Raw genomic sequence first — 26,199 nt, forward strand, 5'->3', positions numbered from 1 at the left:
GTCCAGTCCAGCGGGGGGGCTACAGATCAAAACAAAAAATGATGCTTTCATGCTATCCTTGTCGGGTTACATGCCCACCGAGTTTCGTGCACCCCAGTCTTTCAGTGTCCCGGGAATCCTTGACGGAAAATTGGCCATGCAAGAAAAAGAAAAGAAAAATCTGACTAAACCTATAAGACCGCCGCTTCGCTGCGCGGCGGTCATAACAATGCAACTGAGCTCAGCTGGTATTCTGTCAATGGAATTGAAATTTCTAGTGACCCCAAAATGTTGACATGAGATTGAGCATGTCAAATTTCATGATGTTTGAACCTTAGCTTTATATCACAATATTGGTGCAATCTTGTTTTGTTGGCTGACTTTTTATTGGTCAAAATTTGATCAGATTGCATCCAGAGAATGTACTTCATTACCAACCGTCCCGTATTTCCAACCTATTAGGTGTGTCACTTAATATACATTTTTATACAAACCAAGACAGCAGATTTCTAAAGAAACACAAGCACCCACACCATAAGTGTATCTAAATTAGCTATGTACCAAAGATTACATTTACAGTGACTTGAAGAGCTGTAAACAGTGTTGTAAGGGCTTCTACACACAGTTGCGTCCGTCAACGCATGTCAATGGGTGTTTCCGACGGTAGCTATGCATATGACTTAAGGTATAACTGTAATTTGATTGGCTGGTGCCATCTGTTGTTCGCTTGTTCGTAATTCGATTTGCTGGTGCCGTTCGTCGGTTTCATAATAATAATAAATAATAATAGAATTTATTTATATAGCACTTTTCAAGCACAAAACCACTGCATGTGGATGTGCACATGTGAACCTGTACATTAAGGCAAATAAAGCAAACTATTGAGAGATCCTAAAAGGCACCTATAGCCATTCACAAGGGGACACAGCCTGAACATTTGATCAAAACAAAAATGTATACAGCTTGTCCACTTAGCCTAGTTGATGTAGCCTTCCTAAAACCATTGGGCCAGCTGTATCTGTTCAGCTGTAATTGAAATTAAAGAGTAGGCCCAGAGCCCTATAGGCCTAGATTAAGTGTTCAGCTGCATTGTCAATTAAAACCTGATCAGAGGCTTGGTCACGGGTCTCATTTTAATTGGTGGTAATTGAGAAGGCCTATTTATAAGCTACTGAAAGAGTTGTGAGAGCAAGGTCAGTACAGCGCACTAGTTGTGGCCAACCACGTTCATAGAAATGGGGCTTAAAACAAACAGGGGAGTTGTTTTATTTTTGTGTCTCGTATTTCTTTACATTGGCCAAACATGTGGTATAACCCTTGAAATAGTGCAAAGAGATGAGATGCATCTTGAAAAAAGGTCTGCGAATATTCACACTGGGACAATTACTTTTGGCACAGGTGATATTTCACTGGGTCAAAATCTGGAATATGAGAGACGATATATTGGACGAGAAACTGCAGACGGTGGCTCTGTTAACATCCAAGCCGATGACCCAGGACTGGTGGGTGGACAAAGCGGTATTGATGACTATAGGGCCTGGCATCGTATGCAACCAGATTTATTATGTACTAATGACCTCATGAAGTTCTCGGCACAAGGCCCTGGGTGCTATTCACTCCAGTTAGACAGAGGTAAGAAAAGAATCGGATAACTTGTTTTGTTTTGCAGTGTACACGATAACTCTGATCTTGGTAGCCTAATTCAGCTGATTCCTGGCAACCTTCTCATTTGTGGTGTTTGCATCAGTAACTTGAGACCAGATACTCTTTTTTTTTTTCTTTTTTTCTATTTAACAGGTGGCAAGCCTCTCTCGCTAACCCAGCTACCACAAGACTGTGGCTACTCTGTGACAAGGACTGCGGTGGGCCTTGTGTTTCTCGCCTCTCTTGATGGTTGTGATATTGTAAAACAGGTAGGCTATAGTTTTCATGGGACATCAGAGAGGAATGGTTATTAATTTCCATCAGAGTGGGAGTAATGTTAGTCCATAGAGATGCCATCAATCACTACTAAAGGATTTCATCCCTTATAAATGCCTTACTTTTGACCTTAAATATAATTATGCCCTTCTATAATTAAGTAGCTTTTCAGTAGAAATGTGTGTAGATTAAGGCGCAAATCCTGAGTTTACCCCGTTTGTGATTTCCTCCTTAACCCTAATTCAGGAATCCCTGAAATAACACCTTAAAATAAAATTAAGATACTTCAATTGTCCTTGATCACAACAAATAAAGGGTAGCCTTACGCTACACTTTAAATGTAAAGCATTTTAAGGTCTAATGAAGGGCCTATTTTACAAATTAAGGGGCACTTAATGAAGCGGTTTTGGCATGTTTTCAGGGGTGATTTGAGGTAAATTTGAGTGCATCACGTTTTGTAGTGAATCAACAACAAAACCAAGAGAATGCAGTAAATTTAAGTCATGATTTCTTTTTTTTTTGGTCTGTCTTGCAGCCACTTGTTGGTGACTCATTTGTAAAAGTAGGCCTGTTAAAATCCTTGGTTTGCTTGTTTATACTATTTTAACATAAGGTAATGTTGGATAAAGTTTCCTTTGCTATACCAGAAAGTTTTAGTGTTGTCTGCATGGAGCAAGCTCATTTAATAGTCTCTTGATGTATTCTGTTGCCCTGTTCAGGCTTTTTTTGTTGGCACACATTTAATGAATTGATTTCAGTAGCTTGAATTTACAGTTAAGCTTTCCTGGGTGAAGTCCAATCGACTCACCACAGGGGTGGAAGCACAATATTTCTTCGTCTTAGTGTAACGTGTGTGGTGTGGTGCATCCCCCATATTGGGTCTAATGGTGAACATGGTAATAATTACCTACCATTTGGTTTCTTGCAAACAGAAATGCGTGTGAGCGTAGGAAGGGCAAAAGGGCCCCAAGCAATTTAGCTTTTTAATTTATGTGGGACAATTTTGTTGAGCTTGGTGTATGACTGCATTGTTTTCTGTCTTCCACCAGGGCAATAGCCACTTGCTGCAGATGTTGTGGCAAGGCAATCCAGTAACCCTCTCCTGCCCTGTGTCAAGCTCAGACCAAGTCTCTCCAGTTTTATCTACTACTCCAGCTCCAACTACCGAAGCACCTTCTACAGCTGCCAAGATTCCTCCACAGTATCAACAGTGGCCGTATCCCTCCTTTGGAGGCTACTACCCCCCTTTAATGCCGGTGCAGACTCCCCCTCAAAATACAGAAGCACCTCCCACAGCTGCCAACCTTCCTCCACAGAATCAACAGTGGACGTATCCCTCCTTTGGAGGCTACTACCCCCCTTTAATGCCGGTGCAGACTCCCCCTCAAACTACAGAAGCACCTGCTACAGCTGCCAAGATTCCTCCACAGTATCAACAGTGGATGTATCCCTCCTTTGGAGACTACTACCCCCCTTTAATGCCGGTGCAGACTCCCCCTCAAACTACAGAAGCACCTCCCACAGCTGCCGACCTTCCTCCACAGAATCAACAGTGGCCGTATCCCTCCTTTGGAGACTACTACCCCCCTTTAATGCCGGTGCAGACTCCCCCTCAAACTACAGAAGCACCTCCCACAGCTGCCAACCTTCCTCCACAGAATCAACAGTGGACGTATCCCTCCTTTGGAGGCTACTACCCCCCTTTAATGCCGGTGCAGACTCCCCCTCAAACTACAGAAGCACCTGCTACAGCTGCCAAGATTCCTCCACAGTATCAACAGTGGATGTATCCCTCCTTTGGAGACTACTACCCCCCTTTAATGCCGGTGCAGACTCCCCCTCAAACTACAGAAGCACCTCCCACAGCTGCCAACCTTCCTCCACAGAATCAACAGTGGATGTATCCCTCCTTTGGAGACTACTACCCCCCTTTAATGCCGGTGCAGACTCTCCCTCAAACTACAGAAGCACCTCCCACAGCTGCCAACCTTCCTCCACAGAATCAACAGTGGACGTATCCCTCCTTTGGAGACTACTACCCCCCTTTAATGCCGGTGCAGACTCCCCCTCAAACTACAGAAGCACCTCCCACAGCTGCCAACCTTCCTCCACAGAATCAACAGTGGATGCATCCATACTTTGGAGGCTATTACCCCCCTTTAATGCCTGTGAAGGCTTAAACCACTGTTGCACCAACTACAGAAGTACCTTCTACAGCTGTTCCACAGAATCAATGAACCACTTATTACGAGTGCCATCAGTACCTTTTCAACAGCACCCCAAAACGGATGCCCTACTCCAAAGCTTTTACTTTGTAACTCCTCAGTCTCTCTATTCTTATATGTGTTATGTAATGCATATATTAAAAGTGTATTTGGAATTAAGTTGTCAGAGTTTATTTGTTCAAGCTACTTGTCATGAGGGGCGGTACTGAAGACTTGCTCATGATTTAGCCAAAATTAGAAGTTTAAAGTTCTACTGCCATATTGCTAATGTGTGTCTGCATGTGCTTGCACAATAATAGAGATCAAGGTTTTAACACAATCCAGGTTGAAGTCTGTTTCTACTCAATGTGCCACAGGCAGGGGTAAGTTAAAATAGTGAGGTGTGTGTGTTTTTCCTACGTCAGTCACAGTATCACTATCTCTAATTGTTTCTGTAAGTATGTTAAATGAGGGAATATAAATGTACACTACCGGTCAAAGGTTTGTGGTCACTTAGAAATTTCCACTGCAGACAGAACACCAACTGAGAACTGTTGTGTTTAATCAGGGCAGCAGTTTTCAGAATGGATTGTGCTTACATAATTGCAAAAGGGTTCTAGACTGAAAAAAATGGCTGATCTTTAATGCAATATATACATTGCCCATTACCAGCAACAATCATTTTAAAAGGCTAACGGAACATTGGTGAACCATTTTGCAATTATGTAAGCACATAATGTAATCTGAAAACTGCTGCCCTGATTATAAACTAGATGTACCGCAGAGCAGTACAAAATATGACCGCCGCCTAGTCAAGCACATTTTTTCCACAAAAATAAGTCGCTCTTGTCAAATTGTGTTCATTTCCTGCTTTGTTCCTTTTTTGTGTGTTTGTAATTGAGTGTGTGCAGAGTGTGTGGTTGATTTTGAGTTTGTGTTTGTGTTTGTGTGTATGTATGTGTACATAAAGAAACTCAGGGAACCACCTACTCTTTGCGATAAGTGCCATGTGATCTTTAACAAGCATGGTGAGTCAGGACCTCAATTTAACATTCATGCAAAGGAAAACATCTCCTGCAGTACAGTGTCCCTGTCACTGCAATAGGACATTGGGATTGATATTTGTTTGGTGGCTTTTGGCCACAGGGAAGAGTGCCACCTACTGGCCAGCCACCAACACCACTTCCAGCAGGAACCTACTCTTCCAAGGTGGTTTCTTATCCAAGTACTAACTAAGCCTGCTTAGCTTCAGTAATTCAGCAAAGTCAGGGTATGTGTATAAGTAAGTGTATATATACTCTTTTGATCCCGTGAGGGAAATTTGGTCTCTGCATTTATCTGAATTAGTGAAACACACACAGCACACAGTGTACACACAGTGAGGTGAAGCACACACTAATCCCGGCGCAGTGAGCTGCCTGCATCAACAGCGGCGCTCGGGGAGCAGTGAGGGGTTAGTTGCCTTGCTCAAGGGCACTTCAGCCGTGCCTACTGGTCGGGGTAAGAACCTGCAACTCTCCGGTTACAGGTCCGAAGTGCTAACCAGTAGGCCACGGCTGTATGTGTCATACGTATGATTACTGTGAACGCATGTATGTGTGTGAATATCTGTTCGTGCATATGGGTTAACATGACCACTGGCAAACTGATGCAAAAAAATGGTCATCCTAGGCCCTACAGTTCCCCGCATGAACGAAAGTCCACGAAACTTGGCATGCATTCAGAGCAGAGGGTGTCATAATGATCATACACTTTCAATTTTGTGCAGTTTTGACCATGTAATACCTCATTTTTACTTTTTTGTTTTCAACTAGGTGGCGCTATACATGAAATGAGTGGTAATGGAATGGGTTGACATGGCCCCTTAAGATCAACATACAAAAAAAGGTGGTCCTCCTAAACCCTACGGTTCTCGAGATATTCACAGAAAACTGTGTCCGCCCTACCCTCCTTTCGGGTGGTCCAGTCCAGCGGGGGGGCTACAGATCAAAACAAAAAATGATGCTTTCATGCTATCCTTGTCGGGTTACATGCCCACCGAGTTTCGTGCACCCCAGTCTTTCAGTGTCCCGGGAATCCTTGACGGAAAATTGGCCATGCAAGAAAAAGAAAAGAAAAATCTGACTAAACCTATAAGACCGCCGCTTCGCTGCGCGGCGGTCATAACAATGCAACTGAGCTCAGCTGGTATTCTGTCAATGGAATTGAAATTTCTAGTGACCCCAAAATGTTGACATGAGATTGAGCATGTCAAATTTCATGATGTTTGAACCTTAGCTTTATATCACAATATTGGTGCAATCTTGTTTTGTTGGCTGACTTTTTATTGGTCAAAATTTGATCAGATTGCATCCAGAGAATGTACTTCATTACCAACCGTCCCGTATTTCCAACCTATTAGGTGTGTCACTTAATATACATTTTTATACAAACCAAGACAGCAGATTTCTAAAGAAACACAAGCACCCACACCATAAGTGTATCTAAATTAGCTATGTACCAAAGATTACATTTACAGTGACTTGAAGAGCTGTAAACAGTGTTGTAAGGGCTTCTACACACAGTTGCGTCCGTCAACGCATGTCAATGGGTGTTTCCGACGGTAGCTATGCATATGACTTAAGGTATAACTGTAATTTGATTGGCTGGTGCCATCTGTTGTTCGCTTGTTCGTAATTCGATTTGCTGGTGCCGTTCGTCGGTTTCATAATAATAATAAATAATAATAGAATTTATTTATATAGCACTTTTCAAGCACAAAACCACTGCATGTGGATGTGCACATGTGAACCTGTACATTAAGGCAAATAAAGCAAACTATTGAGAGATCCTAAAAGGCACCTATAGCCATTCACAAGGGGACACAGCCTGAACATTTGATCAAAACAAAAATGTATACAGCTTGTCCACTTAGCCTAGTTGATGTAGCCTTCCTAAAACCATTGGGCCAGCTGTATCTGTTCAGCTGTAATTGAAATTAAAGAGTAGGCCCAGAGCCCTATAGGCCTAGATTAAGTGTTCAGCTGCATTGTCAATTAAAACCTGATCAGAGGCTTGGTCACGGGTCTCATTTTAATTGGTGGTAATTGAGAAGGCCTATTTATAAGCTACTGAAAGAGTTGTGAGAGCAAGGTCAGTACAGCGCACTAGTTGTGGCCAACCACGTTCATAGAAATGGGGCTTAAAACAAACAGGGGAGTTGTTTTATTTTTGTGTCTCGTATTTCTTTACATTGGCCAAACATGTGGTATAACCCTTGAAATAGTGCAAAGAGATGAGATGCATCTTGAAAAAAGGTCTGCGAATATTCACACTGGGACAATTACTTTTGGCACAGGTGATATTTCACTGGGTCAAAATCTGGAATATGAGAGACGATATATTGGACGAGAAACTGCAGACGGTGGCTCTGTTAACATCCAAGCCGATGACCCAGGACTGGTGGGTGGACAAAGCGGTATTGATGACTATAGGGCCTGGCATCGTATGCAACCAGATTTATTATGTACTAATGACCTCATGAAGTTCTCGGCACAAGGCCCTGGGTGCTATTCACTCCAGTTAGACAGAGGTAAGAAAAGAATCGGATAACTTGTTTTGTTTTGCAGTGTACACGATAACTCTGATCTTGGTAGCCTAATTCAGCTGATTCCTGGCAACCTTCTCATTTGTGGTGTTTGCATCAGTAACTTGAGACCAGATACTCTTTTTTTTTTTCTTTTTTTCTATTTAACAGGTGGCAAGCCTCTCTCGCTAACCCAGCTACCACAAGACTGTGGCTACTCTGTGACAAGGACTGCGGTGGGCCTTGTGTTTCTCGCCTCTCTTGATGGTTGTGATATTGTAAAACAGGTAGGCTATAGTTTTCATGGGACATCAGAGAGGAATGGTTATTAATTTCCATCAGAGTGGGAGTAATGTTAGTCCATAGAGATGCCATCAATCACTACTAAAGGATTTCATCCCTTATAAATGCCTTACTTTTGACCTTAAATATAATTATGCCCTTCTATAATTAAGTAGCTTTTCAGTAGAAATGTGTGTAGATTAAGGCGCAAATCCTGAGTTTACCCCGTTTGTGATTTCCTCCTTAACCCTAATTCAGGAATCCCTGAAATAACACCTTAAAATAAAATTAAGATACTTCAATTGTCCTTGATCACAACAAATAAAGGGTAGCCTTACGCTACACTTTAAATGTAAAGCATTTTAAGGTCTAATGAAGGGCCTATTTTACAAATTAAGGGGCACTTAATGAAGCGGTTTTGGCATGTTTTCAGGGGTGATTTGAGGTAAATTTGAGTGCATCACGTTTTGTAGTGAATCAACAACAAAACCAAGAGAATGCAGTAAATTTAAGTCATGATTTCTTTTTTTTTTGGTCTGTCTTGCAGCCACTTGTTGGTGACTCATTTGTAAAAGTAGGCCTGTTAAAATCCTTGGTTTGCTTGTTTATACTATTTTAACATAAGGTAATGTTGGATAAAGTTTCCTTTGCTATACCAGAAAGTTTTAGTGTTGTCTGCATGGAGCAAGCTCATTTAATAGTCTCTTGATGTATTCTGTTGCCCTGTTCAGGCTTTTTTTGTTGGCACACATTTAATGAATTGATTTCAGTAGCTTGAATTTACAGTTAAGCTTTCCTGGGTGAAGTCCAATCGACTCACCACAGGGGTGGAAGCACAATATTTCTTCGTCTTAGTGTAACGTGTGTGGTGTGGTGCATCCCCCATATTGGGTCTAATGGTGAACATGGTAATAATTACCTACCATTTGGTTTCTTGCAAACAGAAATGCGTGTGAGCGTAGGAAGGGCAAAAGGGCCCCAAGCAATTTAGCTTTTTAATTTATGTGGGACAATTTTGTTGAGCTTGGTGTATGACTGCATTGTTTTCTGTCTTCCACCAGGGCAATAGCCACTTGCTGCAGATGTTGTGGCAAGGCAATCCAGTAACCCTCTCCTGCCCTGTGTCAAGCTCAGACCAAGTCTCTCCAGTTTTATCTACTACTCCAGCTCCAACTACCGAAGCACCTTCTACAGCTGCCAAGATTCCTCCACAGTATCAACAGTGGCCGTATCCCTCCTTTGGAGGCTACTACCCCCCTTTAATGCCGGTGCAGACTCCCCCTCAAAATACAGAAGCACCTCCCACAGCTGCCAACCTTCCTCCACAGAATCAACAGTGGACGTATCCCTCCTTTGGAGGCTACTACCCCCCTTTAATGCCGGTGCAGACTCCCCCTCAAACTACAGAAGCACCTGCTACAGCTGCCAAGATTCCTCCACAGTATCAACAGTGGATGTATCCCTCCTTTGGAGACTACTACCCCCCTTTAATGCCGGTGCAGACTCCCCCTCAAACTACAGAAGCACCTCCCACAGCTGCCGACCTTCCTCCACAGAATCAACAGTGGCCGTATCCCTCCTTTGGAGGCTACTACCCCCCTTTAATGCCGGTGCAGACTCCCCCTCAAACTACAGAAGCACCTGCTACAGCTGCCAAGATTCCTCCACAGTATCAACAGTGGATGTATCCCTCCTTTGGAGACTACTACCCCCCTTTAATGCCGGTGCAGACTCCCCCTCAAACTACAGAAGCACCTCCCACAGCTGCCAACCTTCCTCCACAGAATCAACAGTGGATGTATCCCTCCTTTGGAGACTACTACCCCCCTTTAATGCCGGTGCAGACTCTCCCTCAAACTACAGAAGCACCTCCCACAGCTGCCAACCTTCCTCCACAGAATCAACAGTGGACGTATCCCTCCTTTGGAGACTACTACCCCCCTTTAATGCCGGTGCAGACTCCCCCTCAAACTACAGAAGCACCTCCCACAGCTGCCAACCTTCCTCCACAGAATCAACAGTGGATGCATCCATACTTTGGAGGCTATTACCCCCCTTTAATGCCTGTGAAGGCTTAAACCACTGTTGCACCAACTACAGAAGTACCTTCTACAGCTGTTCCACAGAATCAATGAACCACTTATTACGAGTGCCATCAGTACCTTTTCAACAGCACCCCAAAACGGATGCCCTACTCCAAAGCTTTTACTTTGTAACTCCTCAGTCTCTCTATTCTTATATGTGTTATGTAATGCATATATTAAAAGTGTATTTGGAATTAAGTTGTCAGAGTTTATTTGTTCAAGCTACTTGTCATGAGGGGCGGTACTGAAGACTTGCTCATGATTTAGCCAAAATTAGAAGTTTAAAGTTCTACTGCCATATTGCTAATGTGTGTCTGCATGTGCTTGCACAATAATAGAGATCAAGGTTTTAACACAATCCAGGTTGAAGTCTGTTTCTACTCAATGTGCCACAGGCAGGGGTAAGTTAAAATAGTGAGGTGTGTGTGTTTTTCCTACGTCAGTCACAGTATCACTATCTCTAATTGTTTCTGTAAGTATGTTAAATGAGGGAATATAAATGTACACTACCGGTCAAAGGTTTGTGGTCACTTAGAAATTTCCACTGCAGACAGAACACCAACTGAGAACTGTTGTGTTTAATCAGGGCAGCAGTTTTCAGAATGGATTGTGCTTACATAATTGCAAAAGGGTTCTAGACTGAAAAAAATGGCTGATCTTTAATGCAATATATACATTGCCCATTACCAGCAACAATCATTTTAAAAGGCTAACGGAACATTGGTGAACCATTTTGCAATTATGTAAGCACATAATGTAATCTGAAAACTGCTGCCCTGATTATAAACTAGATGTACCGCAGAGCAGTACAAAATATGACCGCCGCCTAGTCAAGCACATTTTTTCCACAAAAATAAGTCGCTCTTGTCAAATTGTGTTCATTTCCTGCTTTGTTCCTTTTTTGTGTGTTTGTAATTGAGTGTGTGCAGAGTGTGTGGTTGATTTTGAGTTTGTGTTTGTGTTTGTGTGTATGTATGTGTACATAAAGAAACTCAGGGAACCACCTACTCTTTGCGATAAGTGCCATGTGATCTTTAACAAGCATGGTGAGTCAGGACCTCAATTTAACATTCATGCAAAGGAAAACATCTCCTGCAGTACAGTGTCCCTGTCACTGCAATAGGACATTGGGATTGATATTTGTTTGGTGGCTTTTGGCCACAGGGAAGAGTGCCACCTACTGGCCAGCCACCAACACCACTTCCAGCAGGAACCTACTCTTCCAAGGTGGTTTCTTATCCAAGTACTAACTAAGCCTGCTTAGCTTCAGTAATTCAGCAAAGTCAGGGTATGTGTATAAGTAAGTGTATATATACTCTTTTGATCCCGTGAGGGAAATTTGGTCTCTGCATTTATCTGAATTAGTGAAACACACACAGCACACAGTGTACACACAGTGAGGTGAAGCACACACTAATCCCGGCGCAGTGAGCTGCCTGCATCAACAGCGGCGCTCGGGGAGCAGTGAGGGGTTAGTTGCCTTGCTCAAGGGCACTTCAGCCGTGCCTACTGGTCGGGGTAAGAACCTGCAACTCTCCGGTTACAGGTCCGAAGTGCTAACCAGTAGGCCACGGCTGTATGTGTCATACGTATGATTACTGTGAACGCATGTATGTGTGTGAATATCTGTTCGTGCATATGGGTTAACATGACCACTGGCAAACTGATGCAAAAAAATGGTCATCCTAGGCCCTACAGTTCCCCGCATGAACGAAAGTCCACGAAACTTGGCATGCATTCAGAGCAGAGGGTGTCATAATGATCATACACTTTCAATTTTGTGCAGTTTTGACCATGTAATACCTCATTTTTACTTTTTTGTTTTCAACTAGGTGGCGCTATACATGAAATGAGTGGTAATGGAATGGGTTGACATGGCCCCTTAAGATCAACATACAAAAAAAGGTGGTCCTCCTAAACCCTACGGTTCTCGAGATATTCACAGAAAACTGTGTCCGCCCTACCCTCCTTTCGGGTGGTCCAGTCCAGCGGGGGGGCTACAGATCAAAACAAAAAATGATGCTTTCATGCTATCCTTGTCGGGTTACATGCCCACCGAGTTTCGTGCACCCCAGTCTTTCAGTGTCCCGGGAATCCTTGACGGAAAATTGGCCATGCAAGAAAAAGAAAAGAAAAATCTGACTAAACCTATAAGACCGCCGCTTCGCTGCGCGGCGGTCATAACAATGCAACTGAGCTCAGCTGGTATTCTGTCAATGGAATTGAAATTTCTAGTGACCCCAAAATGTTGACATGAGATTGAGCATGTCAAATTTCATGATGTTTGAACCTTAGCTTTATATCACAATATTGGTGCAATCTTGTTTTGTTGGCTGACTTTTTATTGGTCAAAATTTGATCAGATTGCATCCAGAGAATGTACTTCATTACCAACCGTCCCGTATTTCCAACCTATTAGGTGTGTCACTTAATATACATTTTTATACAAACCAAGACAGCAGATTTCTAAAGAAACACAAGCACCCACACCATAAGTGTATCTAAATTAGCTATGTACCAAAGATTACATTTACAGTGACTTGAAGAGCTGTAAACAGTGTTGTAAGGGCTTCTACACACAGTTGCGTCCGTCAACGCATGTCAATGGGTGTTTCCGACGGTAGCTATGCATATGACTTAAGGTATAACTGTAATTTGATTGGCTGGTGCCATCTGTTGTTCGCTTGTTCGTAATTCGATTTGCTGGTGCCGTTCGTCGGTTTCATAATAATAATAAATAATAATAGAATTTATTTATATAGCACTTTTCAAGCACAAAACCACTGCATGTGGATGTGCACATGTGAACCTGTACATTAAGGCAAATAAAGCAAACTATTGAGAGATCCTAAAAGGCACCTATAGCCATTCACAAGGGGACACAGCCTGAACATTTGATCAAAACAAAAATGTATACAGCTTGTCCACTTAGCCTAGTTGATGTAGCCTTCCTAAAACCATTGGGCCAGCTGTATCTGTTCAGCTGTAATTGAAATTAAAGAGTAGGCCCAGAGCCCTATAGGCCTAGATTAAGTGTTCAGCTGCATTGTCAATTAAAACCTGATCAGAGGCTTGGTCACGGGTCTCATTTTAATTGGTGGTAATTGAGAAGGCCTATTTATAAGCTACTGAAAGAGTTGTGAGAGCAAGGTCAGTACAGCGCACTAGTTGTGGCCAACCACGTTCATAGAAATGGGGCTTAAAACAAACAGGGGAGTTGTTTTATTTTTGTGTCTCGTATTTCTTTACATTGGCCAAACATGTGGTATAACCCTTGAAATAGTGCAAAGAGATGAGATGCATCTTGAAAAAAGGTCTGCGAATATTCACACTGGGACAATTACTTTTGGCACAGGTGATATTTCACTGGGTCAAAATCTGGAATATGAGAGACGATATATTGGACGAGAAACTGCAGACGGTGGCTCTGTTAACATCCAAGCCGATGACCCAGGACTGGTGGGTGGACAAAGCGGTATTGATGACTATAGGGCCTGGCATCGTATGCAACCAGATTTATTATGTACTAATGACCTCATGAAGTTCTCGGCACAAGGCCCTGGGTGCTATTCACTCCAGTTAGACAGAGGTAAGAAAAGAATCGGATAACTTGTTTTGTTTTGCAGTGTACACGATAACTCTGATCTTGGTAGCCTAATTCAGCTGATTCCTGGCAACCTTCTCATTTGTGGTGTTTGCATCAGTAACTTGAGACCAGATACTCTTTTTTTTTTTTCTTTTTTTCTATTTAACAGGTGGCAAGCCTCTCTCGCTAACCCAGCTACCACAAGACTGTGGCTACTCTGTGACAAGGACTGCGGTGGGCCTTGTGTTTCTCGCCTCTCTTGATGGTTGTGATATTGTAAAACAGGTAGGCTATAGTTTTCATGGGACATCAGAGAGGAATGGTTATTAATTTCCATCAGAGTGGGAGTAATGTTAGTCCATAGAGATGCCATCAATCACTACTAAAGGATTTCATCCCTTATAAATGCCTTACTTTTGACCTTAAATATAATTATGCCCTTCTATAATTAAGTAGCTTTTCAGTAGAAATGTGTGTAGATTAAGGCGCAAATCCTGAGTTTACCCCGTTTGTGATTTCCTCCTTAACCCTAATTCAGGAATCCCTGAAATAACACCTTAAAATAAAATTAAGATACTTCAATTGTCCTTGATCACAACAAATAAAGGGTAGCCTTACGCTACACTTTAAATGTAAAGCATTTTAAGGTCTAATGAAGGGCCTATTTTACAAATTAAGGGGCACTTAATGAAGCGGTTTTGGCATGTTTTCAGGGGTGATTTGAGGTAAATTTGAGTGCATCACGTTTTGTAGTGAATCAACAACAAAACCAAGAGAATGCAGTAAATTTAAGTCATGATTTCTTTTTTTTTTGGTCTGTCTTGCAGCCACTTGTTGGTGACTCATTTGTAAAAGTAGGCCTGTTAAAATCCTTGGTTTGCTTGTTTATACTATTTTAACATAAGGTAATGTTGGATAAAGTTTCCTTTGCTATACCAGAAAGTTTTAGTGTTGTCTGCATGGAGCAAGCTCATTTAATAGTCTCTTGATGTATTCTGTTGCCCTGTTCAGGCTTTTTTTGTTGGCACACATTTAATGAATTGATTTCAGTAGCTTGAATTTACAGTTAAGCTTTCCTGGGTGAAGTCCAATCGACTCACCACAGGGGTGGAAGCACAATATTTCTTCGTCTTAGTGTAACGTGTGTGGTGTGGTGCATCCCCCATATTGGGTCTAATGGTGAACATGGTAATAATTACCTACCATTTGGTTTCTTGCAAACAGAAATGCGTGTGAGCGTAGGAAGGGCAAAAGGGCCCCAAGCAATTTAGCTTTTTAATTTATGTGGGACAATTTTGTTGAGCTTGGTGTATGACTGCATTGTTTTCTGTCTTCCACCAGGGCAATAGCCACTTGCTGCAGATGTTGTGGCAAGGCAATCCAGTAACCCTCTCCTGCCCTGTGTCAAGCTCAGACCAAGTCTCTCCAGTTTTATCTACTACTCCAGCTCCAACTACCGAAGCACCTTCTACAGCTGCCAAGATTCCTCCACAGTATCAACAGTGGCCGTATCCCTCCTTTGGAGGCTACTACCCCCCTTTAATGCCGGTGCAGACTCCCCCTCAAACTACAGAAGCACCTCCCACAGCTGCCAACCTTCCTCCACAGAATCAACAGTGGACGTATCCCTCCTTTGGAGGCTACTACCCCCCTTTAATGCCGGTGCAGACTCCCCCTCAAACTACAGAAGCACCTGCTACAGCTGCCAAGATTCCTCCACAGTATCAACAGTGGATGTATCCCTCCTTTGGAGACTACTACCCCCCTTTAATGCCGGTGCAGACTCCCCCTCAAACTACAGAAGCACCTCCCACAGCTGCCGACCTTCCTCCACAGAATCAACAGTGGCCGTATCCCTCCTTTGGAGACTACTACCCCCCTTTAATGCCGGTGCAGACTCCCCCTCAAACTACAGAAGCACCTCCCACAGCTGCCAACCTTCCTCCACAGAATCAACAGTGGACGTATCCCTCCTTTGGAGGCTACTACCCCCCTTTAATGCCGGTGCAGACTCCCCCTCAAACTACAGAAGCACCTGCTACAGCTGCCAAGATTCCTCCACAGTATCAACAGTGGATGTATCCCTCCTTTGGAGACTACTACCCCCCTTTAATGCCGGTGCAGACTCTCCCTCAAACTACAGAAGCACCTCCCACAGCTGCCAACCTTCCTCCACAGAATCAACAGTGGACGTATCCCTCCTTTGGAGACTACTACCCCCCTTTAATGCCGGTGCAGACTCCCCCTCAAACTACAGAAGCACCTCCCACAGCTGCCAACCTTCCTCCACAGAATCAACAGTGGACGTATCCCTCCTTTGGAGACTACTACCCCCCTTTAATGCCGGTGCAGACTCCCCCTCAAACTACAGAAGCACCTCCCACAGCTGCCAACCTTCCTCCACAGAATCAACAGTGGACGTATCCCTCCTTTGGAGGCTACTACCCCCCTTTAATGCCGGTGCAGACTCTCCCTCAAACTACAGAAGCACCTCCCACAGCTGCCAACCTTCCTCCACAGAATCAACAGTGGACGTATCCCTCCTTTGGAGACTACTACCCCCCTTTAATGCCGGTGCAGACTCCCCCTCAAACTACAGAAGCACCTCCCACAGCTGCCAACCTTCCTCCACAGAATCAACAGTGGACGTATCCCTCCTTTGGAGGCTACTACCCCCCTTTAATGCCGGTGCAGACTCTCCCTCAAACTACAGAAGCACCTCCCACAGCTGCCAACCTTCCTCCACAGAATCAACAGTGGACGTATCCCTCCTTTGGAGACTACTACCCCCCTTTAATGCCGGTGCAGACTCCCCCTCAAACTACAGAAGCACCTCCCACAGCTGCCAACCTTCCTCCACAGAATCAACAGTGGATGCATCCATACTTTGGAGGCTATTACCCCCCTTTAATGCCTGTGAAGGCTTAAACCACTGTTGCACCAACTACAGAAGTACCTTCTACAGCTGTTCCACAGAATCAATGAACCACTTATTACGAGTGCCATCAGTACCTTTTCAACAGCACCCCAAAACGGATGCCCTACTCCAAAGCTTTTACTTTGTAACTCCTCAGTCTCTCTATTCTTATATGTGTTATGTAATGCATATATTAAAAGTGTATTTGGAATTAAGTTGTCAGAGTTTATTTGTTCAAGCTACTTGTCATGAGGGGCGGTACTGAAGACTTGCTCATGATTTAGCCAAAATTAGAAGTTTAAAGTTCTACTGCCATATTGCTAATGTGTGTCTGCATGTGCTTGCACAATAATAGAGATCAAGGTTTTAACACAATCCAGGTTGAAGTCTGTTTCTACTCAATGTGCCACAGGCAGGGGTAAGTTAAAATAGTGAGGTGTGTGTGTTTTTCCTACGTCAGTCACAGTATCACTATCTCTAATTGTTTCTGTAAGTATGTTAAATGAGGGAATATAAATGTACACTACCGGTCAAAGGTTTGTGGTCACTTAGAAATTTCCACTGCAGACAGAACACCAACTGAGAACTGTTGTGTTTAATCAGGGCAGCAGTTTTCAGAATGGATTGTGCTTACATAATTGCAAAAGGGTTCTAGACTGAAAAAAATGGCTGATCTTTAATGCAATATATACATTGCCCATTACCAGCAACAATCATTTTAAAAGGCTAACGGAACATTGGTGAACCATTTTGCAATTATGTAAGCACATAATGTAATCTGAAAACTGCTGCCCTGATTATAAACTAGATGTACCGCAGAGCAGTACAAAATATGACCGCCGCCTAGTCAAGCACATTTTTTCCACAAAAATAAGTCGCTCTTGTCAAATTGTGTTCATTTCCTGCTTTGTTCCTTTTTTGTGTGTTTGTAATTGAGTGTGTGCAGAGTGTGTGGTTGATTTTGAGTTTGTGTTTGTGTTTGTGTGTATGTATGTGTACATAAAGAAACTCAGGGAACCACCTACTCTTTGCGATAAGTGCCATGTGATCTTTAACAAGCATGGTGAGTCAGGACCTCAATTTAACATTCATGCAAAGGAAAACATCTCCTGCAGTACAGTGTCCCTGTCACTGCAATAGGACATTGGGATTGATATTTGTTTGGTGGCTTTTGGCCACAGGGAAGAGTGCCACCTACTGGCCAGCCACCAACACCACTTCCAGCAGGAACCTACTCTTCCAAGGTGGTTTCTTATCCAAGTACTAACTAAGCCTGCTTAGCTTCAGTAATTCAGCAAAGTCAGGGTATGTGTATAAGTAAGTGTATATATACTCTTTTGATCCCGTGAGGGAAATTTGGTCTCTGCATTTATCTGAATTAGTGAAACACACACAGCACACAGTGTACACACAGTGAGGTGAAGCACACACTAATCCCGGCGCAGTGAGCTGCCTGCATCAACAGCGGCGCTCGGGGAGCAGTGAGGGGTTAGTTGCCTTGCTCAAGGGCACTTCAGCCGTGCCTACTGGTCGGGGTAAGAACCTGCAACTCTCCGGTTACAGGTCCGAAGTGCTAACCAGTAGGCCACGGCTGTATGTGTCATACGTATGATTACTGTGAACGCATGTATGTGTGTGAATATCTGTTCGTGCATATGGGTTAACATGACCACTGGCAAACTGATGCAAAAAAATGGTCATCCTAGGCCCTACAGTTCCCCGCATGAACGAAAGTCCACGAAACTTGGCATGCATTCAGAGCAGAGGGTGTCATAATGATCATACACTTTCAATTTTGTGCAGTTTTGACCATGTAATACCTCATTTTTACTTTTTTGTTTTCAACTAGGTGGCGCTATACATGAAATGAGTGGTAATGGAATGGGTTGACATGGCCCCTTAAGATCAACATACAAAAAAAGGTGGTCCTCCTAAACCCTACGGTTCTCGAGATATTCACAGAAAACTGTGTCCGCCCTACCCTCCTTTCGGGTGGTCCAGTCCAGCGGGGGGGCTACAGATCAAAACAAAAAATGATGCTTTCATGCTATCCTTGTCGGGTTACATGCCCACCGAGTTTCGTGCACCCCAGTCTTTCAGTGTCCCGGGAATCCTTGACGGAAAATTGGCCATGCAAGAAAAAGAAAAGAAAAATCTGACTAAACCTATAAGACCGCCGCTTCGCTGCGCGGCGGTCATAACAATGCAACTGAGCTCAGCTGGTATTCTGTCAATGGAATTGAAATTTCTAGTGACCCCAAAATGTTGACATGAGATTGAGCATGTCAAATTTCATGATGTTTGAACCTTAGCTTTATATCACAATATTGGTGCAATCTTGTTTTGTTGGCTGACTTTTTATTGGTCAAAATTTGATCAGATTGCATCCAGAGAATGTACTTCATTACCAACCGTCCCGTATTTCCAACCTATTAGGTGTGTCACTTAATATACATTTTTATACAAACCAAGACAGCAGATTTCTAAAGAAACACAAGCACCCACACCATAAGTGTATCTAAATTAGCTATGTACCAAAGATTACATTTACAGTGACTTGAAGAGCTGTAAACAGTGTTGTAAGGGCTTCTACACACAGTTGCGTCCGTCAACGCATGTCAATGGGTGTTTCCGACGGTAGCTATGCATATGACTTAAGGTATAACTGTAATTTGATTGGCTGGTGCCATCTGTTGTTCGCTTGTTCGTAATTCGATTTGCTGGTGCCGTTCGTCGGTTTCATAATAATAATAAATAATAATAGAATTTATTTATATAGCACTTTTCAAGCACAAAACCACTGCATGTGGATGTGCACATGTGAACCTGTACATTAAGGCAAATAAAGCAAACTATTGAGAGATCCTAAAAGGCACCTATAGCCATTCACAAGGGGACACAGCCTGAACATTTGATCAAAACAAAAATGTATACAGCTTGTCCACTTAGCCTAGTTGATGTAGCCTTCCTAAAACCATTGGGCCAGCTGTATCTGTTCAGCTGTAATTGAAATTAAAGAGTAGGCCCAGAGCCCTATAGGCCTAGATTAAGTGTTCAGCTGCATTGTCAATTAAAACCTGATCAGAGGCTTGGTCACGGGTCTCATTTTAATTGGTGGTAATTGAGAAGGCCTATTTATAAGCTACTGAAAGAGTTGTGAGAGCAAGGTCAGTACAGCGCACTAGTTGTGGCCAACCACGTTCATAGAAATGGGGCTTAAAACAAACAGGGGAGTTGTTTTATTTTTGTGTCTCGTATTTCTTTACATTGGCCAAACATGTGGTATAACCCTTGAAATAGTGCAAAGAGATGAGATGCATCTTGAAAAAAGGTCTGCGAATATTCACACTGGGACAATTACTTTTGGCACAGGTGATATTTCACTGGGTCAAAATCTGGAATATGAGAGACGATATATTGGACGAGAAACTGCAGACGGTGGCTCTGTTAACATCCAAGCCGATGACCCAGGACTGGTGGGTGGACAAAGCGGTATTGATGACTATAGGGCCTGGCATCGTATGCAACCAGATTTATTATGTACTAATGACCTCATGAAGTTCTCGGCACAAGGCCCTGGGTGCTATTCACTCCAGTTAGACAGAGGTAAGAAAAGAATCGGATAACTTGTTTTGTTTTGCAGTGTACACGATAACTCTGATCTTGGTAGCCTAATTCAGCTGATTCCTGGCAACCTTCTCATTTGTGGTGTTTGCATCAGTAACTTGAGACCAGATACTCTTTTTTTCTTTTTTTCTATTTAACAGGTGGCAAGCCTCTCTCGCTAACCCAGCTACCACAAGACTGTGGCTACTCTGTGACAAGGACTGCGGTGGGCCTTGTGTTTCTCGCCTCTCTTGATGGTTGTGATATTGTAAAACAGGTAGGCTATAGTTTTCATGGGACATCAGAGAGGAATGGTTATTAATTTCCATCAGAGTGGGAGTAATGTTAGTCCATAGAGATGCCATCAATCACTACTAAAGGATTTCATCCCTTATAAATGCCTTACTTTTGACCTTAAATATAATTATGCCCTTCTATAATTAAGTAGCTTTTCAGTAGAAATGTGTGTAGATTAAGGCGCAAATCCTGAGTTTACCCCGTTTGTGATTTCCTCCTTAACCCTAATTCAGGAATCCCTGAAATAACACCTTACTTCAATTGTCCTTGATCACAACAAATAAAGGGTAGCCTTACGCTACACTTTAAATGTAAAGCATTTTAAGGTCTAATGAAGGGCCTATTTTACAAATTAAGGGGCACTTAATGAAGCGGTTTTGGCATGTTTTCAGGGGTGATTTGAGGTAAATTTGAGTGCATCACGTTTTGTAGTGAATCAACAACAAAACCAAGAGAATGCAGTAAATTTAAGTCATGATTTCTTTTTTTTTTGGTCTGTCTTGCAGCCACTTGTTGGTGACTCATTTGTAAAAGTAGGCCTGTTAAAATCCTTGGTTTGCTTGTTTATACTATTTTAACATAAGGTAATGTTGGATAAAGTTTCCTTTGCTATACCAGAAAGTTTTAGTGTTGTCTGCATGGAGCAAGCTCATTTAATAGTCTCTTGATGTATTCTGTTGCCCTGTTCAGGCTTTTTTTGTTGGCACACATTTAATGAATTGATTTCAGTAGCTTGAATTTACAGTTAAGCTTTCCTGGGTGAAGTCCAATCGACTCACCACAGGGGTGGAAGCACAATATTTCTTCGTCTTAGTGTAACGTGTGTGGTGTGGTGCATCCCCCATATTGGGTCTAATGGTGAACATGGTAATAATTACCTACCATTTGGTTTCTTGCAAACAGAAATGCGTGTGAGCGTAGGAAGGGCAAAAGGGCCCCAAGCAATTTAGCTTTTTAATTTATGTGGGACAATTTTGTTGAGCTTGGTGTATGACTGCATTGTTTTCTGTCTTCCACCAGGGCAATAGCCACTTGCTGCAGATGTTGTGGCAAGGCAATCCAGTAACCCTCTCCTGCCCTGTGTCAAGCTCAGACCAAGTCTCTCCAGTTTTATCTACTACTCCAGCTCCAACTACCGAAGCACCTTCTACAGCTGCCAAGATTCCTCCACAGTATCAACAGTGGCCGTATCCCTCCTTTGGAGGCTACTACCCCCCTTTAATGCCGGTGCAGACTCCCCCTCAAACTACAGAAGCGCCAACTACAGAAGCACCTGCTACAGCTGCCAAGCTTCCTCCACAGAATCAACAGTGGACGTATCCCTCCTTTGGAGGCTACTACCCCCCTCAAACTACAGCAGCGCCAACTACAGCAGTGCCAACTACAGCTGCCAAGATTCCTCCACAGAATCAACAGTGGACGTATCCCTCCTTTGGAGGCTACTACCCCCCTTTAATGCCGGTGCAGACTCCCGCGCCAACTACAGAAGCGCCAGCTACAGCAGCGCCATGCACTAGAGATGTACTTTCCACTACAGATGCCCCTGCCACAGCAGCGCCAACTACAGAAGCGCCAGCTACAGCAGCGCCATGCACTAGAGATGTACTTTCCACTACAGATGCCCCTGCCACAGCACCGCCAACTACAGAAGCGCCAGCTACAGCAGCGCCATGCACTAGAGATGTACTTTCCACTACAGATGCCCCTGCCACAGCAGCGCCATGCACTAGAGATGTACTTTCCACTACAGATGCCCCTGCCACAGCACCGCCAACTACAGAAGCGCCAGCTACAGCAGCGCCATGCACTAGAGATGTACTTTCCACTACAGATGCCCCTGCCACAGCAGCGCCATGCACTAGAGATGTACTTTCCACTACAGATGCCCCTGCCACAGCAGCGCCATGCACTAGAGATGTACTTTCCACTACAGATGCCCCTGCCACAGCAGCGCCAACTACAGAAGCACCTCCCACAGCTGCCAAGATTCCTCCACAGTATCAACAGTGGATGTATCCCTCCTTTGGAGGCTACTACCCCCCTTTAATGCCGGTGCAGACTCCCCCTCAAAATACAGAAGCGCCAACTACAGAAGCACCTGCTACAGCTGCCAAGCTTCCTCCACAGAATCAACAGTGGACGTATCCCTCCTTTGGAGACTACTACCCCCCTTTAATGCCGGTGCAGACTCCCCCTCAAACTACAGAAGCACCTCCCACAGCTGCCAACCTTCCTCCACAGAATCAACAGTGGACGTATCCCTCCTTTGAAGGCTACTACCCCCCTTTAATGCCGGTGCAGACTCCCCCTCAAACTACAGAAGCACCTGCTACAGCTGCCAACCTTCCTCCACAGAATCAACAGTGGACGTATCCCTCCTTTGGAGACTACTACCCCCCTTTAATGCCGGTGCAGACTCCCCCTCAAACTACAGAAGCACCTCCCACAGCTGCCAACCTTCCTCCACAGAATCAACTGCAGCAACCGTGGATGCATCCACTCTTTGGAGGCTACTACCCCCCTTTAATGCCGGTGCAGACTCCCCCTCCAACTACAGAAGCACCTGCTACAGCTGCCAAGCTTCCTCCACAGAATCAACAGTGGATGCATCCATACTTTGGAGGCTATTACCCCCCTTTAATGCCTGTGAAGGCTTAAACCACTGTTGCACCAACTACAGAAGTACCTTCTACAGCTGTTCCACAGAATCAATGAACCACTTATTACGAGTGCCATCAGTACCTTTTTAACAGCACCCCAAAACGGATGCCCTACTCCAAAGCTTTTACTTTGTAACTCCTCAGTCTCTCTATTCTTATATGTGTTATGTAATGCATATATTAAAAGTGTATTTGGAATTAAGTTGTCAGAGTTTATTTGTTCAAGCTAGTTGTCATGAGGGGCGGTACTGAAGACTTGCTCATGATTTAGCCAAAATTAGAAGTTTAAAGTTCTACTGCCATATTGCTAATGTGTGTCTGCATGTGCTTGCACAATAATAGAGATCAAGGTTTTAACACAATCCAGGTTGAAGTCTGTTTCTACTCAATGTGCCACAGGCAGGGGTAAGTTAAAATAGTGAGGTGTGTGTTTTCCTACGTCAGTCACAGTATCACTATCTCTAATTGTTTCTGTAAGTATGTTAAATGAGGGAATATAAATGTACACTACCGGTCAAAGGTTTGTGGTCACTTAGAAATTTCCACTGCAGACAGAACATCAACTGAGAACTGTTGTGTTCTCTTGTGTTTAATCAGGGCAGCAGTTTTCAGAATGGATTGTGCTTACATAATTGCAAAAGGGTTCTAGACTGAAAAAAATGGCTGATCTTTAATGCAATATATACATTGCCCATTACCAGCAACAATCATTTTAAAAGGCTAACGGAACATTGGTGAACCATTTTGCAATTATGTAAGCACATAATGTAATCTGAAAACTGCTGCCCTGATTATAAACTAGATGTACCGCAGAGCAGTACAAAATATGACCGCCGCCTAGTCAAGCACATTTTTTCCACAAAAATAAGTCGCTCTTGTCAAATTGTGTTCATTTCCTGCTTTGTTCCTTTTTTGTGTGTTTGTAATTGAGTGTGTGCAGAGTGTGTGGTTGATTTTGCGTTTGTGTTTGTGTGTATGTATGTGTACATAAAGAAACTCAGGGAACCACCTACTCTTTGCGATAAGTGCCATGTGATCTTTAACAAGCATGGTGAGTCAGGACCTCAATTTAACATTCATGCAAAGGAAAACATCTCCTGCAGTACAGTGTCCCTGTCACTGCAATAGGACATTGGGATTGATATTTGTTTGGTGGCTTTTGGCCACAGGGAAGAGTGCCACCTACTGGCCAGCCACCAACACCACTTCCAGCAGGAACCTACTCTTCCAAGGTGGTTTCTTATCCAAGTACTAACTAAGCCTGCTTAGCTTCAGTAATTCAGCAAAGTCAGGGTATGTGTATAAGTAAGTGTATATATACTCTTTTGATCCCGTGAGGGAAATTTGGTCTCTGCATTTATCTGAATTAGTGAAACACACACAGCACACAGTGTACACACAGTGAGGTGAAGCACACACTAATCCCGGCGCAGTGAGCTGCCTGCATCAACAGCGGCGCTCGGGGAGCAGTGAGGGGTTAGTTGCCTTGCTCAAGGGCACTTCAGCCGTGCCTACTGGTCGGGGTAAGAACCTGCAACTCTCCGGTTACAGGTCCGAAGTGCTAACCAGTAGGCCACGGCTGTATGTGTCATACGTATGATTACTGTGAACGCATGTATGTGTGTGAATATCTGTTCGTGCATATGGGTTAACATGACCACTGGCAAACTGACGCAAAAAAATGGTCATCCTAGGCCCTACAGTTCCCCGCATGAACGAAAGTCCACGAAACTTGGCATGCATTCAGAGCAGAGGGTGTCATAATGATCATACACTTTCAATTTTGTGCAGTTTTGACCATGTAATACCTCATTTTTACTTTTTTGTTTTCAACTAGGTGGCGCTATACATGAAATGAGTGGTAATGGAATGGGTTGACATGGCCCCTTAAGATCAACATACAAAAAAAGGTGGTCCTCCTAAACCCTACGGTTCTCGAGATATTCACAGAAAACTGTGTCCGCCCTACCCTCCTTTCGGGTGGTCCAGTCCAGCGGGGGGGCTACAGATCAAAACAAAAAATGATGCTTTCATGCTATCTTTGTCGGGTTACATGCCCACCGAGTTTCGTGCACCCCAGTCTTTCAGTGTCCCGGGAATCCTTGACGGAAAATTGGCCATGCAAGAAAAAGAAAAGAAAAATCTGACTAAACCTATAAGACCGCCGCTTCGCTGCGCGGCGGTCATAACAATGCAACTGAGCTCAGCTGGTATTCTGTCAATGGAATTGAAATTTCTAAGTGACCCCAAAATGTTGACATGAGATTGAGCATGTCAAATTTCATGATGTTTGAACCTTAGCTTTATATCACAATATTGGTGCAATCTTGTTTTGTTGGCTGACTTTTTATTGGCTGTTGATGGGCATTTTATTCAAGACAGATTAAACCTTAGCAGGTGTGAACAAATAATGGCAAGTGCAGCGCCCTCTATGGACTAAAGTTAATCAGATTTGGGGTTCAGCCAGAGAATGTACGTCTTTACCAACCGTCCCGTATTTCCGACCTATTACGTGTGTCACTTAATAAATTTTTTTATACAAACCAAGACAGCGGATTTCTAAAGAAACACAAGCACCCACACCATAAGTGTATCTAAATTAGCTATGTACCAAAGATTACATTTACAGTGACTCGAAGAGCTGTAAACAGTGTTGTAAGGGCTTCTACACACAGTTGCATTCCGTCAACGCATGTCAATGGGTGTTTCCGACGGTAGCTATGCATATGACTTAAGGTATAACCGTAATTTGATTGGCTGGTGCCGTCTGTTGTTCGCTTGTTCATAATATGATTTGCTGGTGCCATTAGTCGGTGCAGCAACAGCTGAACTTCTCAACGCGAGCGACGGGAGATACGCGACGCAACGGACCCACAATTCAGTGACGTCACATTGTCGCGCTACAGGTCGGGTGCGTCGAGTATGTGGGACGTTTATAATGCTGCATGTGTGTGTGTGTGTGTGTGTGTGTGCGCGCGTGCCACGCACATAGGTTTTGATCTGATATCTGATGTGGCGGCAGCCTACACTTGTTTAGTGATTGTTGGTTTTCTCAGTTCTTGTTCATATGGAGTAAATAAAACAAATTACTTTGCTTTC

At 43.5% G+C, this 26,199-nt stretch overlaps 3 protein-coding genes across 11 annotated transcripts; all 3 read left to right on the top strand.

Moving 5' to 3' along the window:
* Positions 1–1,151: 1,151 nt before the first annotated feature.
* On the top strand, positions 1,152–4,438 carry LOC121690204 (leucine-rich repeat extensin-like protein 2). Its single transcript, XM_042070631.1, has 5 exons — positions 1,152–1,611; positions 1,777–1,892; positions 2,949–3,571; positions 3,686–3,881; positions 4,424–4,438. Exons 1-5 carry the CDS (start codon positions 1,215–1,217, stop codon positions 4,436–4,438), a joined length of 1,347 nt encoding a protein of 448 aa, XP_041926565.1. The 5' UTR covers positions 1,152–1,214.
* A 2,777-nt stretch (positions 4,439–7,215) lies between these two features.
* LOC121690205 (mucin-2-like) lies at positions 7,216–10,387 on the top strand. The gene is made up of 4 exons (XM_042070632.1): positions 7,216–7,674; positions 7,840–7,955; positions 9,012–9,830; positions 10,373–10,387. Exons 1-4 carry the CDS (start codon positions 7,278–7,280, stop codon positions 10,385–10,387), a joined length of 1,347 nt encoding a protein of 448 aa, XP_041926566.1. The 5' UTR covers positions 7,216–7,277.
* A 2,774-nt stretch (positions 10,388–13,161) lies between these two features.
* LOC121689997 (proline-rich extensin-like protein EPR1) lies at positions 13,162–23,302 on the top strand. 9 transcript variants are annotated; one of them, XM_042070277.1, is made up of 4 exons: positions 13,162–13,623; positions 13,790–13,905; positions 14,962–15,601; positions 22,470–23,302. In XM_042070277.1, the coding sequence occupies exons 1-4, from the start codon at positions 13,227–13,229 to the stop codon at positions 23,096–23,098; spliced, it is 1,782 nt and encodes a 593-aa protein (XP_041926211.1). In that variant the 5' UTR covers positions 13,162–13,226; the 3' UTR covers positions 23,099–23,302. The 9 variants fall into 9 exon arrangements, with proteins under 9 accessions (XP_041926211.1, XP_041926214.1, XP_041926209.1 ...); XM_042070280.1 differs by having other exon boundaries at positions 14,962–15,259; XM_042070275.1 differs by lacking the exons at positions 13,162–13,623; positions 13,790–13,905; positions 14,962–15,601 and adding exons at positions 19,681–20,143; positions 20,305–20,420; positions 21,461–22,469 and having other exon boundaries at positions 22,599–23,302.
* The last annotated feature ends 2,897 nt before the right edge of the window (positions 23,303–26,199 follow it).

The sequence above is a fragment of the Alosa sapidissima genome, chromosome 18 (assembly GCF_018492685.1).
Source record: "Alosa sapidissima isolate fAloSap1 chromosome 18, fAloSap1.pri, whole genome shotgun sequence".
Classification (NCBI taxonomy): Eukaryota; Metazoa; Chordata; class Actinopteri; order Clupeiformes; family Clupeidae; genus Alosa; species Alosa sapidissima.